Below are 21,990 nucleotides of genomic sequence, written 5' to 3' on the forward strand. Positions count from 1 at the left end.
CTGGCAGCACTGCCAATGTGACAAGTGTTGCAATTGATAGATTGGCAGTATTAAAATTTTTCCTGCAAATAATGCGCGACGTTTGATACAAAAATGGCGTTTTGGAACGCGATGCATTTGCAGTACTGCCATATTTGCATTTCTGAACGCATTGCCAACACTGCAAAAGTACGTTGCGCATTATAATGCGTTATTGAATATACCCGTAGTCAGAGGCCCGAAAAAATGATGATTTTCAATAACTGTTTTTTGCTAGTCAATTGCTTTATTTTACAAAAATAAAAACATGGCATTAATACATCATGTTTCGACTTGACTTTAGCAAAATTTCAAAAAAAAAAAATTAATAATTGTAAAAGTTGTCGGTGTTTCTCCAGAAGTCCCTTGAGGTGATCATCACAAGTCCTGGAAATTCATCTAAAATCAGTCGGGCAAGAAAACTTAGTTTTATTAGTAGATAATCTTGTGCCTGATCGTGCTTTTTCTTTCAAAATTAACAAGACGGCGGCCGCAGGAATTATTTTCAAGATTTTCGAGAAAAAACCGTCAGTTATTGTTTAAAAAAATCTAAATTTTTTCGATCAGGCACGAGATTTTTATGTTTTTGAAAAACAGTATAAATTTTATTGAAAGCGGTTTTCAAATTACAGTGATCACCAGTTCAAAAAACATAGTTTTGAGAAAAACGCATTTAACCCTTTCGACCCGACATTCGCACAGCAATCCTGGTATAAAATTGTTTATCGAAGTTAGTTAATTAGGTGATGTATAATTTATTATTTATTTATATTATATTCTTAAAAATCTGAGATGCAATAACAGGGTGGCACGGTGGTTGGTGGTAAGCCGTTGCACCACTCGGGATGTTATGTAAAACAAATATGTTTTATGTGTAATACACACCTTAGAAATAAGAAATAATATAGACAAAAATTTATATTTTTTTTTTTTTTTTTAATTTATATTTTTTTAATTGTTATATTATTCAAGAAAATTTTAGTGGAAAACATCTTTATACATAAAATTCACGTATGGCACTCTTTACATATCGTCTTAGTGCGAGTCTGAATTTTTTGATAACTGCAATAGGCACAACGACGTCGTGTAGTAACTTCAACAGGAAGGTGTATTGCCTTGCGTTTGGCAATTTGTGGTGTTCGTCCAGGTTTTGACCGACGAACGGCTGTAGTTTGTAAGCCGTCCTGGATCAATGCCTCAGCTAAAGTAACTAAAAACGATTTGCATGGTACCTTTTTCCGGTTGAGGTCATTATAAATAACCCAAGCGTTCACTGCTGTCATCATTATTCAGACGGTAAAACACTTTCTTCCACCAATTGTCCGATTTCCTATCGTAGCCAAGTCGACTCGACTGGAAGAAAATTGTGGGAACTTCCCCTAGAGAAGTCTTCTGAGCCGCTGGTACTACCAGCTTCGTCTTCTAGGATTTTTCGGATATCTTCAGGGTCCATTTTCTAAGGATAATATAAATTTTGTTCAAAACGAAGAGTCACATTATGTACAATAGTATTTATAAGAATATGTACCACTATACCGGACGAATGGTACACATAAGTACCATATGCTAAAATAAGTGAAAAACTATATTTTTTTTATAAATACTTACATGCACAAACTGTAAACACTTTCAAAAACCTTTATTTTATTGTAATTTCTATATTTTTGGCACCTTAGCATCGAATATCTTAGAAAAACTCATCGAAAACCAACCGCGATTTTAACTTCACTGCTTGTCAATGCAAAAAGGAGTCTCTTTTAGTAGTCCAGACAACAAAAATTGTAACGGAACTTATCAGTATGTATTTAGAAAAGAGTAGAAATTATCAGGTTAATAGCATAAACCAGCAGAATTTCACTAAGTCATTATTGTGACATTTAATCTTTAAGTGGTACACATGTGTACCATTCGGGTCGAAAGTGTTAAAGTTTTGCTATCGATTTATGTAGAGTCAAACGAATTATTTAATTACTTGCACTGGGTCATCTATTTCAGGCCATATAATAGTTCTTCAGCTGTCTTAGCAGCTTCCAAAATATCGTTTTGCTCCGGAACGCCCGAGCGCCCTTTGCTAATTGTTGAATAACTCGAAAAGTATTTGTCAGATTCACTTCAAATGCTCACACAATATTTTTAAGACATTATACTTGAAGAAAATGCAAAAAAAATCCACATTTTTGAAAATTCTGACTATCTCTAACCCCTTAACATTGACATAATAAGAATTTATTGCTAATTCGAAAGCCGATTTCTGTATTATTTGTGCTTATTTCGTTGCAGCCGGAGTACTACAAAGACGCACCACATTTCCGGCCCATCGGCGACGGACCAGAATACCGTTTGGAAATACCTAGTGCCAAGCTAGACTTCACCGGCACTTACTCCGTCATTGCGAGCAATTGTCATGGTGAGGCAAAGGCCGTAATTTCATTGCAAATTTTCGCTAAAGGTAAATAGAAATCACGTATTTTATTATATTACTAAAATTGAATTTGTTTGAATTGTTGCGTTACCCGAACAAACTGGCCAAGCGGCGCTCTTACTGCAGCAGCATTATTCAAGAATTTCGTAGGAAAACTTTATGTTGCTACTACAAAAGCAGCAGAAGTTGTGAAAACGATGTATCATTTCATTTTCCTCAGCTTTACTGGACCTACCCTGAGATGGATTCGATGACAGCACTTTGGTGGACACCTTCCTATGCAGGGGTTTTTGCTTAAAATCCTACCTAATTTTGTCCTTTAATTGCCTTTGCAAGCACTTTACATTCAAACAGTTCGCCAATTGTGAATAAGACATTCCTTTATTGTATTGGTATGCGTTCGACAAGATTACTTAATGTGCGCGCCAGCTAATCTAATTTCTTAATCATTAACTTATGAATTACCTAAGTAGATTTTGACAAGACGCGGAAATACCACATCTTTCCAAAAATCTTCGGCTGCACCGAGCAGACTCGCCACAAATTCCATATCGGCTTGCACCCACACATAGTGCAGTGCACCGTTAGTATCGAAGGTGGGACTTAGCACACAATAAAGCGCTTTTGTCACATTCGCCATATACATTTGTATCTGTATTTGTGCCATGTACTTGGGTGCGATAGTTTCACGTCCTTCCAGATACTTTTCAAATTCGTCATCTGTTTTGGGTGCTTTTATTTCGACGATGTGGTCGTCGGTGATGCCATCAGGCGATGCACAAATGTATGGATAGCTTTCGTTCAGCAACAAACCGCATTCGCTGTACGTTTTATTTTCAAGTTTTTCAGTCTGCTTTAATATGAAGCGTTTGTGTTGCTTCAATTGTTGCCTCTCCTCGGCATTGTACTCACGTTCCTTACAGAACAGCATTTCAATTATGTTGTCATCCTCCAGTGAGTCCTTGCGCGATGCAATGCGATGTATGAGCGAGCAACGTAATCGCATGTATTGAGTTTCTAACCAGAGCGGTGTTTTATAGCTTGTTTTCGAGACTTCGGCAAGACGCTCGAATAGTCCCTGCTTAGCTTGGTCCTCCATGTGTTGCACAAAGGAGCGTGAACTTTTCACACCATTATTGGAGGCATCCAACATTGTGTGATGTATGAAAAGTGGCTCGAACTCATCCAGCACAGATCGACAGTGACGATATAGCGCCGAATCTCGCAAACCTAGATTTTCCATTTCATCAAGTACAGTTTCGAAAAAAGCCTGACCCTCTGTTTCACCAACCGCAGCTGCTTCTAGATCGGCTTCTAATCGTAATTCATCACAAGCGAATATATCACGAATTCGTACCGCCTCCGAGCGTTCTTCTTCAGCTAGAGCTTCTATTTCACTACCCCAAAAGTCACGTATGGCTGGCGCTTCAGTGTCCGTACTCTTGCGGTGCAGCCAAAAAATGAAAGCGAGTATATGTGGGCAGGAATCTGTTTAGTTGAGGAAGAGATTTCAATTATGCCGACACTGCTTTGTACCTGAAGCAAAACAAACCTTTTTTCGGGCAACGTTCACATCTAGTTTCCGATATCTCGTCCTTTTTTTCATCGACTTTGAGCGTGACACGTATATGCGCCTCATGGTTGCCGCCACTGGCTGCTGGAAAAACCACCGCACGCATTTCGAATATATCGCCAGCTTTTCTAACTTGCACAAAATCTACGCGTAAATCTATATCGCCGCTTCCACTGCAATTTTAATTAAATTATGGTGTAAATGTATCGTATTTTATAAAATAACTTTAGATTTATAGACCTACGCGCTGTTAGCCTGCTGCTTCTTTACGCTGCCACCGCTGGTGGCAATCTTCGTGACAAAACCGAATATTGTCTCGCTGCGCACTGTTGGTATCATATTAATGTCCGCTTTGTGGAAACCCGGTTCCAACTCCATGTGCATCACAATCATTTTGGGTAGAAAAATTAAAGACTGTGTTGTTTAGCCTGCGAAAGTTATAAAAATATTGAAAATTTTCTACGGACAAATGAAATAGCCAAAAGAAGCTAAAATTAGATAAATGCTTACGATGCTGCCATATGGCGAAAAAGTATTCTATTCATTTGCCGTTCGCAGTGTTGCCACGCATTATAGTGAGCAAAAGCAGAAACAAAATATATTGCTGCTATGCTGCTACAGAGAACATTAACGTTCTCTGGCTGCTATCTGCTCAATATGTTTAGAAAACTGTGTATATACAGTGTACGCTCTCTTGAGCGTTTGCGCGCTTATGGGGATGTCCGCTTGAGAGAAAAGTGCAACAAAAATTATTAATATGTTATGGGAGGGTTATGGTGTTATGAGAGGGTTGTCCGTTCAAGAGAAAAAAGTTAAAAAAAATCTAAAGGAGTTTTTGCATGTACTGTAAAATTTGTCGGCTTGTGGAGGTGACCGCTTGAGAGTACAACAAAAGTAAATAATATGTTATGGGAAGGTTGTCCGTTCAAGAGAAAAAAATTAAAAAAATAAATTAAAGGATTTTTTGATGTACTGAGAAAATTGTCCGCTTGTAAGAGATATCCCCTAAAAGAGAGTACACTGTATTTCAAATAATTAAAAAAAAATCGAATTTTCAACGTTCATATATACAAATATATATTATTTTAAGTGCATATGCTTTACTCCTATCACCATAAATAATAATAACAACAACAACGCCTTAAATAACAAATAGCATGCAAAATATGTTAGCAGGATGCTAAGTTAGTATTTAAAAAACATTACATTCAAGTAAGGTGGCAATATTGTGTGCCTAATAATACACGCTAGAGGGCGCTTGAAACAGTGATGGTGATGGAAAAGCAAATCAGCGCCTAACTTCATGCTATTAAATTTTAATTTGTTAGCTTTTGAATGCATCTACACGCCATTCGTTGGAATGCGCAGGAATGTGTGCTCATTACTCATTTAAGAATTAAACAAAAAATTACCTGGGTATATTTCGCTATAAAATTGTTGGCCAAACTTCGCTATTTCTTATTTTTTGAATTAATTAAGTAACAAGTGGTCAAAAGGCCATATGCAATTCTGCTTTGTTGAAAGGAAAATTTCATAGGTTATTTTTTTTGCTCTATTTTAATAAAAAATCATTAATGTTGAATTTTTTTAGTAAACTGCACGCTCCTGAAATGCAAATTTTTCACAATAATATTTTGTACCTTACCTTTCATTCTTAAGGCAAAGAGGGTCTTATGGATAAAACCAACACTGTTTTTACATCTAGCCAGCTCCTACCGGACTTGCTTTTCATGATCTAATAACCAAAAATTTTCACCACATTTTTATCAATCCAATAAAAGTTCGATTTTTCCATTTTCACACTATGGCTGAAAGTTGACGTTCCCACGAAAGTCGGTTCTACGTGTCGGAACGGCACGGATTTACATTCGGCCAAGGAATGTTGTAGTTGTGTTTGAAGCAGTTCGCTAGACCCCGCCAGTGCGGTGTAGTTACCGGTCGTCTTCGTCTAACTCACCTAGCGGTAGGCCAAGCAAACGTGCTGTTTCAACAGATTGGGCCGAGAGGGAGAGGGGTGTTGGGTGAGTGGGTTTCAGAGGGCATGCGAATAGGTATCGTGCGGTGCGCCTTCACATGCCAGACATATGTTTAGTATGTCCGGGGCATTTCTGGATAAGTAGGAGGTTAACCTGCTAGACTATCCAGACTGTAATCGCACCAAAGAGGCAGCTTAAGCTGGTGGTGGTTGGACTCCGATGACGACGTTCAGAGGTAGGGAGTTTAGGAAGGTGGCAGATGTCGCACGATGAATGTCGTTTGGTGTTTGTCGGTATAGTGTCCGGTCTAGTATATTAGTTGTAAACGCGTTTTGTTCTGGATCTCATCAGAGTAGTTGAAGAGATGCCTCCCGACGTGCTTGGGAGGTGGCTCAGTTTATAGCAAGTGCATGCAGGGGTGATACCTTCGGTAGCACCCAAGGATAAACTGCTTGCTGAGCATTTTATTGGGCTCTCTGACGGCAAGCATCGATTTTTCATTGTGTGGGTGTTGTAGGGGGAAATCAGGAGGCATTCCGTGGCTGTCGTGATTGCAGCAGAAGCTTTATCCACTGCGATTCACTAATGCCAAACGACTAGAGAGTTGCGGCATAATTCAGACCAGGCCGGCAAATTGTTTTAAATATCACCAGCAACATTTCTTTGTCTTTGGCCCAAGCACTGCCGGTAAGCGATTTGAGGACCTTTTTGTGGTTTTGGACTTTAGTGGCAATTGCGATTGTGTGCGCAGAAAAGGACAGAAAACTACCGAAGCTGAAGTATGTTGTTGTTACAGCAGCATAAACATCCCCCATACATATACGCGGAATGCTGCCGAAGTTACAGTCCTTGGCCGGATATAAATCCGAGTCGTTCCGATTACGTAGAAGCGACTGTCGTGGGAATAATCGAAGCTGAAGCTCGTCGTTTGCAGCGGGTAGTAGTTGGACTCCGTAGACCGTCATCCATGCCTCATTCCCTAAAACAACAAGAACACCAACCAAAAATTCAATACCTCGATGCATCCGATATTTAGTTCAACGTGAGTTCAAGCTCTACCTCTGAGATCAAGCTAAGAAATCTGGCCTGCATAAATGATTCCTTTTTTTCTAATTTCTATAGACCTTACCTCCTAAAAGAAGTTTCTACCGAATGCCTAAGTCCTCTGTTTACAACTTCGGAGTAAAAACATAGGAGAAATAGCGATCAGTGACGCCGTTGCCGTAAAAGCTGCACTAAACAGCAACTTGGTGTAAATGTATTGCCACTATTCCCAACCCTTCCAATAAACTTTGACTCATACAAAAAGTTTTAACTAATTTTTTCCATTGTTCAATTCCCACACATACATTTCGTGTAGGTTGGCTACGAATTTTCTGGCAGGAAAAAGTTTGGAAAGTTAAAAGACGATCTATACCAACAGTGTTTGGTCGGAATTATGTCCTTTACTGTGTATTTATTACCCATCCCATCACTTACATACATACACACGTACATTTTCGAAAGAATACTGTGAGTTAATCGTGCTCCAACAGAGATTTCCTTGAGAAGGTTTCCCGCCTGTAACAGCCTAGCAGGTATTTCGTAGCTTCCTAGACTGGTGGACTATGCACTCCCACCTACACTAGCCATTACAACGTTCACGACCCTCCTACCTTCAAGAAAAGAGTGGGAACGGGACGATGGAAGACAGAGCGAGTCCATCCATGTATCCACAGATGACTCAAGGCGCGAGGGCAGGGTGGACGAAGATGTACATACATATATTCTGCACATCTGGGGATCTACTTTACTTTACGGCTCCTCGACTACTGTAGTGTCTTTCAGGCTGAACTGATGGCAATAGTAAAAGCCGTGACACTGTTAGAGTATTTTGCCATACCTGGAGATGATATCTACATTTCCACTGATAACCAGGCTGCCATACAATCCCTCACAAAACAATGAACAACTTCAAAGGTAGCCGTGAAATGTCGCACATCTCTTAACGAAATGGCCGAGACATTCAACCTAAAGGTAAAATGGGTTCCAGGTTATTGCTACATTGAGGGTAACTGGAGAGCCGGTGAACTACCGAGTCTTGGCACCAAGTTGACCGATGAGTACATAGGCAATGACATAGGCATACTTTACAGACATGTGAGTTAATTATCTTTGAGAAAATTTTAAGAGCAGCGAATGAAAGATGGCGTAATGAAGCCACCTGCAGAATTGCCCGACAATTCTGGCCGACGCTCTGGCCCCTCTGACAGACACGCTCAGAGGATGGGCGTGCAGATACATGACTGCTGCAGAAGTTGTTTAGATGAGGGAAAGACGATCTTGGAAGATCTCAGTACTGAAATCAGGGAGCTTCTAAAATTTGTGAAAAATACGCCTTGGTTTTAGGACAGATAAGGACGAGCTCGCCCGCGGCATCACAATGGGCTATGAGCCTGAGTGTGTCCCACAGTGAACAACCGGTTTAATATTACCTATCCTAGATCTGCATTTTACGGCAGTGCTTCTTCGTCTCCTCTTATTTTCGAGGTTTGGTCTTATACTTTTAACACAAATAAGGAACGTAAGCTACTGAGCCTCGTCAGAAGACTAAGCTCATCAGTACATAGTTACTCAGTTAAACTGGTTCAGAGCGAATTATGTAAATAAGTAATAAATTCGTCGGAGTTGCTCTGTTGAACTCCGTGGGGTCATGGACGTCCCTTACTGGGTGACTTGAGAGCGCACTGACGCGAAGTAGAAGCTGTGGTTAGAATCGATTGTTTCATATTAGGAGGCAGTAAAAGTTTCTATACCAGTCACAGGTTAAACGAAGCAGTTGCAGAAGATGTATACGCAAGCTACTAATGCGCTAAGGGAACTGGGTTTGGATGATTTACTGCGATAAGTAGAGGGCGCAAAAGTTCCAGAGGTCGAAGTAGTAACCTAAAATCTTTCTATGTATCTATCTACATATCTACAGCGTACTAGACAGCCTGAGTAGGTAGGCAGGTAGGTGAAAAGGTTGAAGTACCTCTCTGGCACTCCCCTAGTAGCACTAAAGCGCCGTTTTGATACCATTTTGAAACCTCCAACAGGCAGATATCTACAGCCAGCGAGAGCTGTTCGTGTAATGGAGATGAATGATGGGATTTAGGTTGGCGCACTGCCCCATACTGTCGAAGAAAGGAGCACCAAGTGACCTTAATCGTCTAGCTGCCAAACCCGGACATTTACAGAGAAAAAGGCGAGGAGTCCAAAGGACTTTCTGAGTCGTTCGTATATTGTACTGGGGCCAAAGGGTTTTCGAAATAGCACATGAAGAAATGGAGCTACATCTTTTCTGCGCTTTCCTGAGAAATAATTTGTGCAGTTTCCCTTTAACAACAGTTCAGGGGGATGCCGATAACTGGGTAGGAGGTCTCTTAGGCCAATTCAGGCCAATTCCTGGCAAGCTCATCAGCAATTTTATTTCCCTCTATGTTCCCATGTCCTGGAACCCAGATCAGAGAAATGTTACCTGCGAACCCAAGAGATTTGATTTCCTCCTGAGTGTTCATAAAAGAAAATAGTTTGAAAATATATCACAAATTATTTTCTACGTTTTTTTAATAAATTAGCTTAAGCAGATTTTTAAAATTATTTAGAAATTTTTTTCCATAAGTTTCATTTACTTATTTTCTCTTATTTTCCAGATATTCTGAATAATTTACCAATGGAAAAAGGCTCAATTCGTCACGGGTAAGCATCCGCCAGCATCTACAAGTTTTTCTCCTTCACAAAACGCACTTTTTATTTCATTTAAATTTCAGCAACGTTGAAACCTTCCCGCGCTTCATTCGCCACCTCCGCGACTTACGTTGCTGTGACGGTGACGCTATCACCCTGGAGTGTCATGTTGAGGCACTTCCGGAACCCGTAATCATTTGGGAGAAAGATGGCCGCGTACTGCCGAGCGGCAAAGACTTCACCATGTCCTACGATGGCATCAAAGCCACACTGAGCATACCACGCATTTACCCAGAGGATGAAGGCGAATATACTTGCGTGGCTAAGAACAATCTTGGTCGCACACTCTCCGCCGCCTGCATTATTGTCGATGTGCCAGAAGAGAAAGAGAATATGTTGAATCGTCAGCTAGCGCGTCCCAGCGGCCTACTATCAGCCAACTCAACTCCACGTTCAACACCGCGCTCTACACCCAATCGTGGCTTCTCGCCACGTCGTCTCTCCTATCGTTCATCACAAATCGATTTGAGTGATGGCCGCATCGGCAGCTATCGACGCGCATTGCTCGACTCTCACACCTTAGCTGCACCGAAATTCCTAGCCATTCCGCACAGCCGTGTTGTCGAAGAGGGCGATAGTGTGCGTTTCCAATGTGCCATAGCCGGTCATCCGACACCTTGGTCGACATGGGACAAGGAAGGAATGATCGTTACGCCCACCGCACGCATAGCCGTGAAGGAAGTGGATGATTTGCGCTTCTTGGAGATTGAAGAAGTCACATTCGACGATGCCGGTCTATATCGCATCACCTTAGAAAATGATTATGGGCGCATTGAGGCTACGGCGCGTCTGGATGTGATTGGCCGTTCGCGCTACTCACGTTCACCTTCCGCACGCAGCGTACGTGCTTCCTCATCACGACGCAATGCACATCTACATCGACGCATTATGGGACCATCGACGGCGATTGGTGGTCGCATGGCCTTAGCCACCGGCTATCGGGGTTCCTCTGTGCCATCCTGTAAATTCTATCACAACGGTTCGGAGTTGGAGGAGGATGATGAGCGCGTGCAAATCGTGGTGAATGAACATGAAGCGCTGCTGTGCATTAATGACGTTACCGAAGCCGATGAGGGCTTGTACACATGCATTATACAGGGCGATCATGAGCCGCTACTCACAAGCACCTGGGTGAAGTTTGAAGTTACCGCAGATGTGGCATTGGCGGCACGCCTCAAAGAGCCACGCATCGTGCGTTCTCTGCCTGTTCAAGTGCTGGCGCATGAACGTGAAACCATTGATTTATGTTTCGAGTTGGATTGCGCTGAACCATACAGTTATACTTGGACCCGTAACGGTGAAGTGCTGGCCGATGATGAGGACTTCAAGTAAGTAGTACCCCACAAACTCTTTGCACAACCTTGGAACCTAATGCACTAAACACTTCTCCACAGTCAAATCGATCATGGCAATGGCGTGCTCTGCCTGCGTATAAACGACGCTTTCGATTTGGACTCCGGAGAGTACGCCTGTGAGGTGCGCACTGCCGCTGGCTTAAGCTGCAGCACCGCTTGTCGGCTAGATGTTGTTGAGGCCGAGGAAGATGGTTTGTCACTGTCAAAGCATCAGGGCTGTCAGCCAATACTGCTGAAATCACCGCTGCCAGTGCTGACGAGTGACGGTGCATCCGAAGTGGCATTTTGTGCACGAGTTCACCCGCCAGAAGCCACAGTACAGTGGTTTGTTGGAGGTCGTGAAATCGTTGCTGACAGCGAAGTTCAAGAAAATGCCCGTGACTCACTCGAAGACGCGATGACAAAGGTAAGTTTACTAACCAAAATACGTTTATTTTTAGCATCGGTCTTTTGGGGAAAATTCCACACTCGATGGTGACTAACTGTTTGTAATTAAGCTCGCAATTATCATAAATAAACTATTGTATTCATGCGTTCTGCTGATAGCATAGTTCAGCACAAAGCACAACATGCTCACACATACATATGCACGAGTATATACGAGTATATGTACATTAGACTAGATCGGCCTCCATACAAGAGAAAAGCTTATAGGTCCGTTCATGAAGCAAATAGTTTGCAACAATTGTTACAAATTATCACGGTTTGGTGTTCATTGCAAAGTAGGGGAAAGTGTGAGAGCAAATGGCGTTCAATTTGAGGGGAAGTTGCAAGTTTTTACTGGTTAAATCTTTACTTGTAGGAATTTGCAAGTGAGAAAAACGGTTGATCGCAAAGTAAAAATAAACACGAATTAAAATTTGCGTTTTGCATTTGCTAATGGAATGTTCCTCATCTGACAACGAAGATGAAATGGAACAAATTATTGTGGACAAAATGAAATTATGTGATTCCGCAGCTCGTTATTTTGCATTTAATTTTCTTTGGTTTTTTTTTTTTTAATTAATACGAGATACCTCAAGTGAAACAATTTTTAATTTTTGTGATTTTTCCGGCCAACAATTTAATCAGCTGCTCGTAAAACTTGTAAATTGTTACTGGTTTCGTGTTCATGCCCTTCTTTTTTTTATTTTTTCTTTGAGAGCGGATGCTCGGAAATTAAGTTACTGGCAGTTTACTAGATAATTTTTACATGAACAAACCTTGTAGCAACGCTTCCTAGTTTGAATGTTTGCTTCGAGAGGGTTTTAACATTTCACAAATTTCCACTCTAGCCACGCCCTAAAAGCAGCCGAATCATGTTTTCTTCATAACAGCTTTAAGGGGTTAGAGGTAGTTAGAGGCCCGAAAAAGTGATAATTTTCAAAAATTTTGTTTTTGCTAGTCAATTGCTTTATTTTACAAAAATAAAAACTTAGCATTAATACATCATGTTTCGACTTGACTTAACCAAAATTTCAAAAAAAAAAAAAAAAAAATTAATAATTGTAAAAATTACCGCTGGATGTGTGGAGCCCGTTTCTCCAGAAGTCCGTTGCAGTGATTATCACAACTCCTTGGAGATTCATCTAAAATCCATCGGACAAGAGAAATTAGTTTTTTTAATATGATAGATAATCTTGTGCCTGATCGAAGCTTTTTTTTAAATGAACAATATGGCGGCCTCAGGAAATATTTTTCAGATTTTCGAGAAAAAACCGACAATTAATTGTTTAAAAAATAGAAAATGCATATTTTTTGCAACAATTACGATTCTTTTTAAATACTAAATGAAAAGTTATAGCTTCGAGCTAAGGTTATCCGAAGAAGGAATGTATGAAAAACACCCTCCCCAAATTTGAAGTAAATCTGTCCTTTAGAACTTGAAATATCTTTACCACCATTTCGAAAAAAGTAGTTTTGAGAAAAACCGTCTTTTGTTGAGTTGAAGCGGTCGGATCGGAACCGATGCCATGTCACCAAAAAGGCTGTAACTCGTGAAATAATAAGAATCTAAAAAATCCCGCTTGCTTTCCACCAAACTACCGAGCAATACGATAAAATTGGTCGTATAACCAACCGCCTTATACAACCATAAAGTATACTCGGGTTGAAGGCCCCATCTCCTTCCAAGCATACGTTTACAGGCATATAAAGCAATTTCTTTCTTGCTTTCCTTACCCGATGTTCACTTTTCTATCTAGTACAGTATCGGACGAAACATTTGCAACTAAAATGTGGGCAATGAAAACTTTCGATTGCTTAGCCGTTATTTGTTTGGAACCTGTTAATTTCACTTTATTTGTAATAAGAGATGTTGATTTACGTAAATAAAACAAATTTATTCAAATTCAACAGTTCATATCTTAAATTTAAAAATCAAATGTGTCCAACACCTGTATCTAATAAGACAAAACAATTGCAACTAAAGGAAATCAGTAAACTATTTTTATTAAACTTAGTATTTCGTGGCAAAACCATTGCACTGAATAACGGCTCTGCATCGTCTCGGAATTGAAGCTATCAAATTGTCAACTATCGTTTGTGGTATATTTCTCCATGCCTCCAGGACTCTTTGGAAAAATTGGTCAGTATTTGCCACATTAGTCCGATCAATTTTCTTTTTTACTATTTCCCATAGGTTTTCTATGGGGTTAAGATTTGGGGATTGTGGGGGCCACTCCATTACGTCCACTTTATTCCTCTGGAACCATGATTTCAGGACCTTCGCCGTATGCTTCGGGTCATTATCCTGGTGGAAGACCCACTTCAAGGGCATTTTCCACTCAGCATGTGGCAGCATTACCGATTCCATAATGTCCCTGTAAACGTACTGGCCCATTATGCCCATAATATGATGGAGTGGTCCCAAACCAGCAGCAGAAAAGCATCCCCAGACCATAATGTAAGCACTATGCTTAACAGTCTTTACACAGTATGATTTTTGAAGACGCTTGTTACGTGGGCGTCGAACGTAGGATACGCCATCACTTCCGACCAAATTAAATTTGGATTCGTCGCTGAAAAGAACAGCTTTCCACTTGCTTAATGGCCAATCTATGTGATCCCTTGCGAACTGCAATCGTTTTTGTTGGTTACGCTTACTAATAAGCGGCTTCTTTGCTGGTCGGTAAGTCCGTAAATCAGCTTCAGCCAGGCGACGACTGACAGTTTTTGAGCTGATTGGTAACCCAAGCTCCTTTACCAATTGGGGGGCACTTCTAAATGGATATTTTTTTACCTCTCTCGCTATCAGTTTGTCAGTTCTTTCATCCGTTTTTCTTGGTCGGCCTCCTCGATGCACCACCGCGATAGTTTTGTTTTTTATAAAGTTCGCAATAATTCGAGAAATTGATTACTTATGAATATTATATTTTATGGATATATCTTTCTGGGTCATTCCTTTGTTATATTCATCTACAACACGCGCGCGTAATACTTCACCGAACTTATTTCGAGCCATTACTTCATTTAACTCAACTTTACAAAAAAAATTGTGTTATCGCCACAAATTCTGCACAAAACTGATGTTCACAAATTGACACGATTAAACTAAACTCAGAACAGTTAGAAAACAAAACCAAGCTCAAGCATTTTTACCGTTATATAGCTAAGCTCACAAAGTTGCAATTGTTTTGTCGCTCATAGTTGCAAGACAATTTAATTTTTTTTTAAATACAGCTACAAAAAGGAAAGGATCTTGAAAAGATTTTTTGGAAAATATTACTCAGATGCTCTAGTATCCATAGCGTGAAATTGAATTGCAATTGAGTGAAGAATGACATTATGACAAAAAATAAATTGAAGGCTACATTGCAGTTGTAAATGTTTTGTCCGATACTGTACAAAAGAAATTAACAGTCCCCACTCAATCTATACTCTACAAAATACACAATAAAATAAATTTGGTGTTTACTCGATCGAGCAGTTCAATTAAGCCGGAGTTCATTCAACCTCGATTGTACTGTGCCATCCAGCCGTGCACAATAAAACTTGCTACAAATATTTCTCTTTCACCCAGGTAGTTTGGTATTGAAAGGGGGCGCAACTGGTCAATAACCACTCCCAGCTCCCATGTTACGGTAATAATACAAACCAAAAAAAAGAGGTTGTCTGTAAAGTCGGTTTACTGACGATAGTTTAACGTGACAACGTCATAAGAAAATACTAATGTAATGGTTGCAATTTTCAAAACAAAATTTTAATTTTATTTGTCTGATAGATATTTTGTATGGATATCGAGGAGGAGGTAAATGGAATTGCAATGGAATAGGTCAAGTTACATTTAAAAAAACGTGAAAAATTACGAAACATTTATCAAATTCATGACAGATATCTTCAATTTCGATTGTGCATCAGACGTTAATAAGTCAGCAACACTAAGAGGCACCATCATCGATTTGCCTTTTTCAAGACACTTTACACTCGAAACATTCCCTTTCATTTCCTACTTTTTCTATCATCGTCCAATTCTCAACAAAGAAATGGTTCATTACCATGCACACAGCAAGAAGGCATATGCAAATACAAGTATGTGAATTTATATACAAATGCGCATATACATACATATACATACATATATATGCTCACTCAAGTAGGACAGAGCCAGATGTCGAACGTTGCCGAACGCGGGGGCCGATTGTGCTCTTTGTCGTTCGTTCCGCGCTCTCGCTTGCAGTTCAAGCACATTGGGTTACATTTGCTTGCGTACGAAATACATAGATTCGTATATTTGATATGTCCATATGACTTGTATGCATCTTTACATATAGATTTGTTCTTTTTGAAAATTGCGCGAAATTGTATATGTATATGCATGTTTATATACATATATTAGTATACAACATATCTTATAAGGTATATGGTAAATATTACCATACATTTTTTCCTTCATATATAATAAAAAAATTAATAATAATAACATTAAAACAACAGGTATTATTAACAAACTTGGTTTTATTTTAAATTCTTCAAGTGAATCAAATTAATAATAACCAATAAGAAGGCATATGCAAACACAAATACGTGAATTTACCATATATATGTAGATACATATGCGCATATACATACATATATACGCTCACTTAAGTAGGAGAGAGCAAGATGTCGAACGTTGCCGTTCGTTTGCTTTGTTTGCTTTGTCGTTCGTTCCGCGCTTTCGCTTGCAGTTCATTCAAGGTAACGGCAATGAGCAAGGTAACGACACATGAGCAAGGTAACGGCAATGAGCAAGGTAACGACACATTTTTTCGTGCGTGCAGCCTGTTAAATCGAATTATAAGACGTTATCACGTCAAAAAAAACACAGGTGAACGTAAAAATTACACAAATCAAATTTCGCAAAAATGGGCGGTGCCATGCATACTTTTGGTTAAAAGGTTATATACAGTTAGAAGGCCGAAAAAAGCGAATTTTCCATAATTTTTTCTAAGAAAACTTTTAAATTTATTGATCTAAAAATTTGTGCACATATTATGTTATCTTTTAGCTGTATTTTAAGGCTTAATATTAGTAAAAATATTTATTTGGAAAGAAGCTACAGTTGATCTCCGGGAGCTCTTCTCAAAAAATACGTTTTGCCGTGGCCACTATATGAGCCGTTTTCGTTCTTCTGAAATTAAAAAACCAAATAGATTTCGTTAAATTAATGTATTTAACATATTAGTAATTAATCGAAGGAATAAGCAAAATAAATTTTTTTGACTTTCTAAAAAAAAAAATCGACTTTTGACCAAAATTTCGACCTTAAATTGTTAAAAAAAGAAAAAAATATTTATCGGTGAGAAAAAATCTTCAAATAATTACCGGAAAATATATTTAAGAAGCTCGTATTACAATTTGAGACTAATCAGTTTTACTGTTTTCGAGTAATGTTGGTCACCGGCTTTGAAAACCCCAGTTTGAAAAAAAACGCGCTGCCTCTCCGGCCTTGTACTTTCAAGCACTTTGAAACGCCTTTTCAAATTTGCGTGCAACCTCGAAAATATTCACCGGAACGATATAAAATTTTCTGTGTGTATTCTTAAATATATGCATTTAAGAAAAAAAAAAAAAAAAAAAAATCGATTTTTTTTAATTTCTAACTGTATAAAACCCCTTAAATGCGTCTTCCATATCTCGATAGTGACTTAATAACATACCGAATTTAGCGTTCCTTTTTTGATATAATAAAATAATTTTTTTTTTACACCTGAGATATTTGGTAGCAAAATTGAAATATTGTTTTACCTTAAGCAGTTTTTTATTTAAGTAATCTTATTTTAATTTTATAAAAAATCGAAATAATTTTGATGACAAATTTGACGTGTTACTTTGTGCACCTAATTTAATATTTATGAGAATAATTCCTTCTGCATAAAGTGGATGCATTAAAAAATCGTGATAAATGGTAATTCTAATAGTGGAAAATGCGTTAGGTTTTATTCCCGCATTGAAAATGCGCTGTAAGAATTTAAAAATTGTTACTCGTGATGATTAGTAAAGTAACATTTGGGGAAAAAGAAATCCATTATTTTTGCGTAAAAATTTGTTTTATGGTCGATCTTTAGCTCCTGGGCGATGCTGGTCAACTTCGATTATTTCTATGGCTTTAACGACATGTTCCACATTTTCTTTAACATCAAACTATTCTGAACGGCATCGACGAAACAAAAATTCCACGTAATTAGCTGTTACAATCTCGGCATAATCAACACCATTCACATTTTCAGCGGCTTGGCTTGCATCTTCGCATTTGCGCCTTTATCAAAGAAAAACTGTAAAATGTACCGAATTTTCTCTTAGTTGACTTGAAATTTAAAGTTACTTTGCGAGATATCGACCACTACAGCCATCCACCGAGGAAATAATGGATTTTTCCCCAAAGCTAATATTTTCTTCGCGAGCCATCGCAGTGTGCATACCTACATACATATGCACATATTTATGCGGGCAGGTTCATATTTATCCACATGCTCTCTCGTATGGTCTCGGATCTTCTTACATACATACATATCATGATGCAAAGAATAATGAGATGGCGCCCATCGTGGTCCCGTTACTTTGCGCTCAGTGAATTTGACAACTAGTTACGTGATTTTAGCTCCAGTATGGCCAGATTACCATTTTCGTAACTTGATTTAGCATTTTTTTTTGTTATTTTTATTATTTTTTGTCTCGGAGGTTTAGCTCTTTCTTCATGACATTTTTCTAGCTGTTCTAATTAAAATGTCATGTTTATAATTTTGTAAAATATACATTTTTTAATAATTATTTAAATAATTCACTCAGTTTTATTTAGCTTTACTTTTTTTTTTACATCTGGTGGCATTGCCCGCGATTGCCGGTGTTGTGGGTGTTCTTCTGCTTTCGGCAGTCAAATCTCTCTCTCGCTACTGCAGAGTTGCCTAGCTTTGGATATAAAAACGCACTAAATGCCCATTTAAAGAAAATAAAACACGAAATTTTTATTGTGTTAAGTAAGAACTTTGTATGCGTGACAAATTGTCTGTAGAATGTGCGTTTTTTTTAAATAAATGTGTTATGCTTATGTACAATTTAATTTATGAGTTTTTTTTGTTAAGCGAAATTCTTTTGTTAAGGAAACGACTTTTTTGCTATATTTGAAGTTATGTAACTAGATAAGGTACTCTTTTTGTAAAAATGTCAGTATGGTTTCTTTAGTATTTTCTGGTATTTTGTTGGTTATTTTTACTATGAATACACCTCTTGATGCTCTATGTCTCACTAAGGATTGATGACCGGAAGAAACGATTACACCTCTATGGTTTCAATTCGCATTCAATAAATTCAAAGGCTTTTTAAAATGTGTAAAAAGGTTTTCAATCTTAAGAAGAGTTGAGAGAGGGGCATTTAATATTTTTGCATAGCCTTAAATGGAGCCAAAAATTAAATTTGCACTTTCAATTTATCAAATTTTATAAGAGTAAAAAACTTTTCATTAGCACTAAAATCTTTTCAGAGTGGCCTTTTTTAAACTTCTTTTGTATAATAATACAGTTTTTTTTCAACTTAAGTCTCGGTAGCCTTAAATTAAAAACAAAAAGAAACAAACACCAAACTTAAAAATTGTCGCATTTTCGGTATAAAAAATTTATTGAGAAGAGCAAATGGTTGGCAATACTGCACAACTCTGCAAACGTGACGTCACGTACGCTCTGATGGGCGCAATCTTCTTTCTATCATTCTTGCATACATATAGTATGTAGGTCAAGGTAACGAGCATCTCAGAACCAAATGTTGCTATGCTAGCCCGCTGCTTTCTCTCTCAGTACGTTTTTGATGCTTTTAAATGTTTATTTTATCAAACATTTCGCACATTGCTCCAGGCAAATGTGGCGGCTACAAATCTACGCGCATACAAACTACCATCGAGCAATTACTCAATGGCCACATATACATACACATGTGTGCGTGCCTATTAGTTACGTATGCATAGGCATATATGTACATAGGTATTAGATACGATTGGCAAATTAACTGCACAAAGTTGATCGAATTACAGTGGAGCGACCCATGTCAAGTGATGCGGATTTTGGTCAGTGATGTAAATTTTTCTGAAAATTGGTTTATTTGTAGGCTTGAATGTAATAAGAAGTAAACTGAATAAATTTTGAAAAAAAATTTAATAATATAGAGCTTGCTACAATGTTGAAAATTTTGGTATAGCGGTTTTTAAAGCGAAGCATCATCATCGGTTCTTTTTGGCATTTTTATATATTTTTTGTTTGATTTTTATAGGATAAAATATGCTTTTTAAATACTTTTTTTTTTTAATTTTATTTCTGTTCAAGCTTAACTACAAGTGAACATAAGCAATTTTATAATTTTGAGATTTATTTAATGTTGAAACTTTGGATATGGAGTTAAACAACAGTCAAACAGTGAAATATGACTTTTTTTGGAACAAAATTTTATTATTAATCTCTTCATATACACATTGGGAAGCCATATTTTCCAGCGGCACAATGCCCGATATGACACTCACCACTTCATATGAAACTGTTCTAAAAGCACAGGCAACTCGAATCACCGATGGGAAGTGCTAATAGGCATATATGTGTAATCTTGACAGAACAGCTCCTTTGACTTTCATTGTTTTTGCTTTTAAATCAATAAATCTTAATTTCATAGAGTCTCATTTAATATTCTAATTCAACTTGTAATAAAAAAGTTACTCAGCCACATCTGTGCAAGATTAATACAGGTTGGGGCACTCGAAGTGTAACCAATTAAAAAGGCAATACATTTAATTTGGAAAATTACTTTTATTCAATTCAAAGCAAAAAAATGTGTGAATTTACTTTTGCTCGATATGACCACCTTTTGCCTTCACTATGACCTTGAGACGGCCCAGAAACGAATCGCCAGCTGCTCGAATGTGACTTGTAGGTATTTTGGCCCACTCGCGGACAATAGCTTTTTTCAGCGCCTCGTGACTGGTTCGGTAGTTCGGACGTTGCTTTCCAAAATGGTCCAAAGAGAATAAACCATAGGATTCGTGTCTGGTGAATTTGAGCGCCATTGTGTGGACGTTATGAAGTTCGTAACGTTGTTTTTTACCCACTCTTGGTTCACTCGATCTTTGTGAGACGGTGATGAGTCCTGTTGAAACGCCCATGGTCTGCCACTAAAATGTTTGTCTACCCACGGATTCAAAGCAACCTCCAGAATACGTTCTCGATAATATTTCGGATTTAAATTTACTTTACGAGATATCGATGAAAATGTTTGGAGAGCACCCATCTGCGGTTACAGTGGCCCAAACCATTACCTGTGGCGGGTGCTGCCTCGTGTTGGCCAACCGATGACTCAAACTCTCGTATGAACGGTCGGTCATATAAACCCTATCGTTTTGGGAGTTTACGAAGTGCTCAATTTGAAAAATTTTCTCATCAGAAAACACAATATTCGGAAATTGACCGCTTTCGGCCAAGCGAAGCAACTCCTTCGCTCTCCTTAGTCTGACTTGTTGTTGCTTTGGTCTCCCATGCGTCTTTGAGATCATTTTTCAGTATGCGGCGAATGCTACCGTCAGATATTTTCAGTTCTTTCGCCATTTAATTGGCACTTTGTTGGGGATTTCGCTCAAGTCGCTTTATCACTTTTTGAACCATTTCATGTGACATTGCAGTCTTTTGATGACCACCTCCATGATGTTGCGCGATGCTACCGGCATCATTGTAAGGAGTAAGGTGCGGTAAACAAAAAATGTATTTACTTTAAGGTGAGCGCGAGCTCACGAACAATAGCTGGTTGTGATTTTCCAGCCAAATATAATGAAATCGCACTATTACCATTACTGATTTTCTTTTTTCGCGTTTACTCGCGGCAAAATGCTTCCACGCGCTTGTTAACCATACCCAGGACTGTCTTTTAGCCAACTAACAGATAGCTGACACCCGTGCATCTGCTGCACGAGCGGTCTGAAGTTGGTTACACTTCGAGTGCCGGACCCTGCAGTTAAAAGTTTGGACAAAATCCAGCAGTTTGTTGCATGGCAAGTAGCAAGCAGATTTGAGTTGTTTTGTCGAAAATCCCAAAATATTTATAAACCGCAAAAAAACTTCCCCACTAATGGCTATACAATCCCAAGAGAGAAACCGAAAAATAGCACCATTGCGCACAGGGCGCTTCCAGAGTTAAGTGTTTAATATATTTTTTTAAAAAGGTTTTTAAATTTTTGCGCAATTCGTGTCGAGTAGTTGTGCGTACATGAGTGTGAACTGCGTATTTTTTTTGCTTTTTTTGCAGTTCTTAGGCTTCGTGGCTACAACTGCCCCAACTTACCCAACAAAGCAAAAAAAAAAAAAAACAAAATCTCATGTCAGCAATAAATATGCTAATGAATATATAAAATAAAATAAAAGCAAATATTGTGCAATAAAAGCAGTAAAAGAA

The 21,990-nt window shown here is 38.5% G+C and overlaps 2 protein-coding genes across 4 annotated transcripts in view; one reads left to right on the top strand and one right to left on the bottom strand.

The window, feature by feature from the left end:
* Positions 1 to 21,990, top strand: part of LOC128866586 (myosin light chain kinase, smooth muscle) — a 165,520-nt gene that overhangs the window by 117,610 nt on the left and 25,920 nt on the right. For all 3 annotated transcript variants that reach the window (XM_054107446.1, XM_054107442.1, XM_054107444.1), the window contains 4 exons: positions 2,299 to 2,467; positions 9,664 to 9,709; positions 9,781 to 11,085; positions 11,152 to 11,518. In XM_054107446.1, coding sequence (XP_053963421.1) covers positions 2,299 to 2,467; positions 9,664 to 9,709; positions 9,781 to 11,085; positions 11,152 to 11,518 — 1,887 coding nt within the window. The remainder of the gene's footprint in view (positions 1 to 2,298; positions 2,468 to 9,663; positions 9,710 to 9,780; positions 11,086 to 11,151; positions 11,519 to 21,990) is intronic.
* LOC128866588 (uncharacterized) lies at positions 2,803 to 4,534 on the bottom strand. Its single transcript, XM_054107448.1, has 3 exons — positions 4,258 to 4,534; positions 3,993 to 4,186; positions 2,803 to 3,928 (listed from the first exon to the last, which is right to left on the bottom strand). The coding sequence occupies exons 1-3, from the start codon at positions 4,404 to 4,406 to the stop codon at positions 2,895 to 2,897; spliced, it is 1,377 nt and encodes a 458-aa protein (XP_053963423.1). The 5' UTR covers positions 4,407 to 4,534; the 3' UTR covers positions 2,803 to 2,894.

This window comes from Anastrepha ludens, chromosome 6 (genome assembly GCF_028408465.1).
Source record: "Anastrepha ludens isolate Willacy chromosome 6, idAnaLude1.1, whole genome shotgun sequence".
In the NCBI taxonomy this organism is placed as follows: domain Eukaryota; kingdom Metazoa; phylum Arthropoda; class Insecta; order Diptera; family Tephritidae; genus Anastrepha; species Anastrepha ludens.

Bases quoted from the DNA above. Each gene is read 5' to 3' on its own strand.
- LOC128866588 (XM_054107448.1), bottom strand. From the start codon at position 4,406: ATGATTGTGATGCACATGGAGTTGGAACCGGGTTTCCACAAAGCGGAC. The intron at 4,187-4,257 runs GTAGGTCTATAA...TTAAAATTGCAG, and splicing joins AAGCAGCAGGCTAACAGCGC to TGGAAGCGGCGATATAGATT. The intron at 3,929-3,992 runs GTTTGTTTTGCT...TCAACTAAACAG, and splicing joins TGAACGTTGCCCGAAAAAAG to ATTCCTGCCCACATATACTC.